A 6,042-nucleotide genomic window follows, 5' to 3' on the forward strand; every position below is an offset into this window, starting at 1 on the left:
TTTGTGCACGTTATAGGTTTACAAAGTGAAAAAGCCCAAAGTACACCCCAAAGGGACTTACCATCTCCCAGAAAAAACACTGTTCACAAAGTCCTTCAAACAGCTCTATTGTAGTCCAGCCTCCAGAACTTGCATCACTTTGTAACACGCGTTATAATGCTCGCCTAGCTGCTAGCATGGCACTCTCTCATGCTCTGCAACTGACAAGCTAGCAGAACTTACTGTGCATGTGCGACTCCCAACAAAGATTGGACAGAAGTGAGATGCTTCACTCTGTAACTAAAACAGAGAGATCAACACACAGGGTGAAAAGAGGAGCTGCAGCAATGTGTAGTACAACAAATATGTGGTGTTTTCTGAAAATTAAACCACATAAACCTATTTTGGAACAACCTCTAAACACAATTAGGATTCTGAAAATGAGCATAATATGAGCACTTTAAGATATCCAATGTTGTGACTCTATAAGTATTTGTAATGCTGTAAATGTCCAGCAGAGGGCACCATCCAACAGAAATTCATAAAGCACTTACAGGTGAAACTCTTTTATACAGCCTATGGTGGAACTGTACATTTTTGTAAACTCATGAATGGCTTCATCTGCAATTTTGAAAATATTGACATAAACTACCCCATCTTTCACTCTTTCCATATCTATAAAGGGTTGATGGAGTTTCACATTTATCTGAACACCAGAATTCACTGATTTTAAAAGTGTCTTGCAGCAATTTAAATTGCAGAAACTCTATGAACCCTCATCCCCTTGTCAAGAAAATCAAGGGTTTAATTCTGTGCAGTTTTTGCTCATAAGATATGAACACATAATAGATAAATCATGATCTTCATTAATATATGTGAGAGTTTTACGTGAGCTACAGTCACAGTTGTGTTTTATGGGGGAGTGCCACTTACGCAAACAGCCAGCAGAGACTCCTTACTTTTTATGTGATCAAGGTTGTTTCACATTTCTTTTCACTCCTCCGTGGAACTGAGAGGTGTTCAAATATAAGTTAATGGCACCACCTAAACTTGATGAAAAATGTCAAAATTTAAAAGGAAAAAAAAACAAACCCATTGATAAATGAACCATTTATGAATGTGTGTCTTGAACTGCTTTGGCCTAAAATCCTTTTTGGAACCTCAACTTACAGGGACAGCAAAAGCTCTAAACACCATTCACGTCAATGCATTGTTCAGTAAATTTTTATATCTGTCTATTCCCTTTACAGACTTGGCCATAGATGTCCCGGACTTTCTGGATCTGAGCCGGCTGCGGGCCACTGGGCTGCAGGCGAGTGAAGAGGAGCTGCCTGACCTTATGCCTCCCATTGTGCTACCTGAAGACACCAGAGGTACAGAACGTGTTTGTGTGTGTGTGCGCACACTGTAGGCATTGACAGATATGTTAATGCAATTGGGGCAAGGCAGATACTGTGATTACAACTAGGATAATGTAAAGGACATGTTATCTGACAATTTTTGCTATATTCATTTCTGCTGAATAGTTGCAAATAAACATTGATGCTAGCAGTGCTTCAAATATATTCAACTGTTTTCACATCCGACAGTGCTCAAGAATTCACTGAGAAGGATCCCCTGGTCACAAGCTGCACCTACAGTCACTCACCTACAGTGTCCTACAGGGATTGATTTGCATTTATGCAACCACTTGGGAAAAAATGTAAAACAGTGCTTTTAACTACTGTGGGGCATTTTTGGCCTTTTACGTTCAATTTCACAGTAATTTTATTTATTTCAAAGAGCATTGTTTTCTCCAAGTTTTTTTCTTCCCAGCTATCCCAAACGTATTGTGTCCACTCTGTATTTATACATGAGTGTACAGAATATTAAAATACATACAGTATATATCAGATTGTTCCCAATAAAGTGGAAAACAGTGTTTCTTTGAGAACTAACTCAGATTTTGTTGTTCCAAAGCTACTACCAAACATCCTTTTCAGGAAGTGTCTCGTATTTTTGTGACAGAGACAAATGATCCGTGAAATTGTCTCTAATATGATGTTCTGCTCAAAGCCGCCCAAGTTTTCTCTTTAGGGCATATTGAATGGAATCCTATGGGAGAGGCATGCTCAATCAATTACTGAAAAGATGCTGTGTTCACAGTGTGGCTAAGCCTAATAAGTTATAATGATTTTTTAAGATCCCCTTATAATGCACTTCCCCGGGCTGTGTGAATAGCCCACCAGAACCAGAAAGCCAGTGAGTGTGATTTGGAGCACAACCACTATTCTTGTTACTTTTCGTGAAACTTTGTTACATCAGACTGTTTACTTAATGATGTTACAGACACAGTACTTTTTGTCTGCCTCTCTTCCTGGAAGGCCAGAACTCCAACATCCCTCCTTTTTGCTTGTCTTTGTTTCTCTCCTTTGTGATTGTAATTCTCATTCCTCCATGCCTTCTTCTTCCGTTGTTTGTTGAGCTACATCAAGTTATCAGTGTTCTCGTTAATATTTTAGCAGGCGTGAAGCACAAAGTGTTCTGTGCCGTCTCAAGCTCCGAACACAAAATGGGTGTCCAGGCCACAAAGACACTAACATCTGCAAGCAGCCTTTTGCTGTGCTTCACACATTGACAGACTCAGGAAGTTTGTTTTTTTTTCTCATGAGGGCTTTATAGAATCGTTTAGCCGGCTGCTTTTTAGGGCAGAAAACTCTTTTTGCAGATTAAAGTGTCCTTTCTTTGAGCTGGAACTACCTTGCTTAGGTAGCACTTCATATCTACGTCTGACAGCAGCAAGCTATGCAGCTATCTTAGATGGCCACAGTGAAGTCGATGCATGAAAATATGTGTAAATGTTTTTTGGATGTAGTAAGTTTGATTTTTGTCTACTATTTGACATCCTCTTTCTATAGACAAAGAGGTTCAAACATGTGTGTAAACTATGCAATTGAATCTTTGAAATGAAAAGAGTTCGGCGGAATGGATGTGCTGTTTTCAATGCATTCTTTGATTTGTTTATGTCATATTTTATATGATGGGTTTTGTTGGTTGCAAATGTACCACTGGCCCATTATTCCCCAGCTGGCATCCACAGTGATTAATCATTGGTCAACCTTGTGTCTCCAAAAAGCTTCAGTGCTTCTCATTGATTACACAGAAGCACCGCACAAATGTGTTTTCCTGCATGCTGCTTGAACCACATTATTTCTCATTGGTCTGCGTATCATCCATTCACTCAATTATTCCAGGCCATTTAGAAAATGGAAGAGAATGAAAAAAGTATCATGGCTGTTTGTAATTCCATTTTTCCATTATCCTATACCACAAAACAAACAATTAAAAACTGCTCAAACATTATAGATATTGATTTCTGGTTTTGGTTTCTTTGGTAATCTTCAAGATTAAACCGGAAAACTCAGTAAATTTTCTATTTAACATACTCACTGGATATTTAAAATGAACCATGGTCTGTCTTCTAATTTTATATATATCTAGTGAAGATATCAAAAAGAGAGGGAGGGAGCACACGGGAAATTGGTTGAGCACAACAATTAAACTAAAACTGCAACTGACTTTGTAAAACTCTTAGGTTTTGGTGACCAAATGAGAAAAGAAGAATTGGGAAAGAGACTGCGTGCATTTTATTTTTTTGATACAAGCAGTGAGAGTGAGAGTGAGAGTGGTCTCATTGTGTTTCTTCTTCTCTTTCAGATAACTCCATGGGCTCTATGGACTGTGAGTATTTAATTTCTCTTTTACAGACCTCAGTTACTCAGTACTATATATTTTTGGCACCAAGCAACAGTGATGAATGCTACCTCTGACCATGCATGCATTGAGCAGGTGCTGCAGCTGCTCTCTTCTTCCTAACAAACTTTACTTTTCCACGTGGCTCTGCTTGTTTTCAGCCAGACTCATTTCTCTCCCTGATAAATCATCCCTCAATAAAGATGCGTCCCCAGGGCTGATTCTGCTCCGGTCTTTTTGTTTAATGAGGCCCAAAAAGAGTGCCCCTGCAGATATGTTTGGTTTGTTGAATCAGCAACTGCTATGTTTTTAGTTATTGATGTTGGTTTGTCGTGTCCTCAGCTCCAGAAATAGACGAGGCAGCAGTAATGCAGCTGGCGGAGATGGGCTTTCCGCTGGAGGCCTGTAGGAAGGCGGTCTACTACACAGGCAACATGGGCCCAGAGATGGCCTTCAACTGGATCATTGCACACATGGAGGAGCCTGGTAAGGGAACATCCCTGCATTCAAATGGAACATCAATATGGAGAGATTAAGACACAAACGTTTATACTTTTTACTGTTGGGATGAAAGTACAACAGAAAGAAACAGCAAAAAGTGTACAATTTCTTAATAATTTAAAGATAAATCACAATCTGGCGTGTTTACAGACAATAATACAGATTGTAACTTTAGTGTCTGTTACAATGGACAGAGTTTAGTGTGAGCATGATTCAGACTGTAACCCAAAAATTAACAAATAAACTGAGCAGCGGCTGCACCAAAAGAGACACAGTTCTCCGACAATTTAAATAAGCTGGTGAGCATAAGATATGGACAATGAACAAGGAAGAGAAATGGAGGCACTGCTTCACAATGCAACACAATGGTCGGCCAAAAATAGGATTAATTTGGAAAGCCAGTCAGCTCACGTGTTAAGCTTAAGTTGTGCTTTTTTTCTATGCCTATGCAAAGCTACCGAAAACATTTCTGCAGCAAGATACAAGGCCACAGAAAGATTATTTATACGGGACTTTTTAAGCACAAAGGTAATTCAAAGTGAGATATATCTCACAGTTTTTGTATCATCATGCAGACTTTGCATCCCTTTGTGTACCGCAGGTGTTTATCTTGCTTCTCTCTCTCTCTCTCTCTCTCTCTCTGTGTGTGTGTGTGTTTGGTGTGTGTGTGTGTGTGGTGTTGTGTGGTGTGTGTGTGTGTGTGTGTGTGTGTGTGTGTGGTGTTTGTGTGTGTGTGTGTGTGTGTGTGTGTGTGTGTGTGTGTGTGTGTGTGTGTGTGTGAGATCATCAGAAACTTTGTTGTAGTTGACTTTGTTCTTGTAGAGGCTCTCAGCAGTAGAGACGCTCCCCTGAGGCATTGACTCGTGTCACTTTCATTTCCCTGGTTGGCTGTAAAGGGCTTCTGAAGTGGAGAGGAGAGAAATTAGAGCAGCACCCTTAGTTTTTAAATGGGCCTAATGCATCTGCAGTAAAGGCTGCATTCAGGCTCAGTAACCTCAGTAAAGCGTTCCGTCCCTGCTTGCTATACAAATGTAACTTCTTCCTTCCCCACATTTGTATGTTTTCAATACTTTCTAATTAACATCACTTAAACTTTAATTTTCACAGCTAAACCTTTAACTTAATTATTTTAAGATGCATTTCTTTTTGACTGAGGTGAACTTTAGAGTGCTGCTTTACAAAGGTAAACTAATAGCATTTCCCAAGCACTGTGCAGGCAAGGCAACTCAATTATTCAACTTTTTTGTCTATTTTTCAGTGAATTTGGTAAAACTTGAAATGTAGCCTTACTGAACAGGGCCATAGTTCATAAAACTTCATCACTATTTATTGCAGGCTGTGATGTAAACAAAGACTCAACTTTTAAGTTAAATAATTTAACCAATTTAGCAAAAATGTATCTTAATGTGCAAACATGAGATGTTCAGTTTTGTCTTTAGTTTCTCTGCCTGTTGCATATAAACAACTGTATATGGTAATCAAAAGGACACAAGACCAGGAGTCGGATTTAGAGACAGGAGTGGGAGATAAGTGGTACATATTTTCATTTATGGCAAGGATGGTAATGAAAGTTTGGACTAACAGTCGAGGAATTCCAGCCGGCGTGTCCTTGTTCCTGGGTTGAGGATCACTTAACTTTCATTTGATTCTGTTAATGTAGAAAGCATTGCAGTTCACTTGGAAATGAGAAATCATTTATTCTTAAGTGTATTTCATGCAGAGGCTCTAAATGTTTCCAATGTTTGACAATCCAACACAAATATGTTCATTTATTGGGTTAAAAATATATCTCATTATTATTTCTCTCTCTCTCTCTCTCTCTCTCTCTCT

General features: G+C 39.1%; 1 protein-coding gene and 1 long non-coding RNA gene across 3 annotated transcripts in view; one reads left to right on the top strand and one right to left on the bottom strand.

Annotated features, from left to right (window-relative positions):
• The window catches only part of usp13 (ubiquitin specific peptidase 13), a 27,690-nt gene that overhangs the window by 17,077 nt on the left and 4,571 nt on the right, over positions 1 to 6,042 (top strand). For both annotated transcript variants that reach the window (XM_032525251.1, XM_032525250.1), the window contains exons 15-17: positions 1,230 to 1,352; positions 3,676 to 3,699; positions 4,054 to 4,197. In XM_032525251.1, coding sequence (XP_032381142.1) covers positions 1,230 to 1,352; positions 3,676 to 3,699; positions 4,054 to 4,197 — 291 coding nt within the window. The remainder of the gene's footprint in view (positions 1 to 1,229; positions 1,353 to 3,675; positions 3,700 to 4,053; positions 4,198 to 6,042) is intronic.
• LOC116695161 (uncharacterized) overlaps positions 1 to 6,042 on the bottom strand; it is a 15,097-nt gene that overhangs the window by 5,557 nt on the left and 3,498 nt on the right. The window contains exon 2 of the long non-coding RNA XR_004333368.1: positions 3,511 to 3,520. This is a non-coding gene — a long non-coding RNA (uncharacterized LOC116695161). The remainder of the gene's footprint in view (positions 1 to 3,510; positions 3,521 to 6,042) is intronic.

This window comes from Etheostoma spectabile, chromosome 9 (assembly GCF_008692095.1).
Source record: "Etheostoma spectabile isolate EspeVRDwgs_2016 chromosome 9, UIUC_Espe_1.0, whole genome shotgun sequence".
NCBI lineage: Eukaryota > Metazoa > Chordata > Actinopteri > Perciformes > Percidae > Etheostoma > Etheostoma spectabile.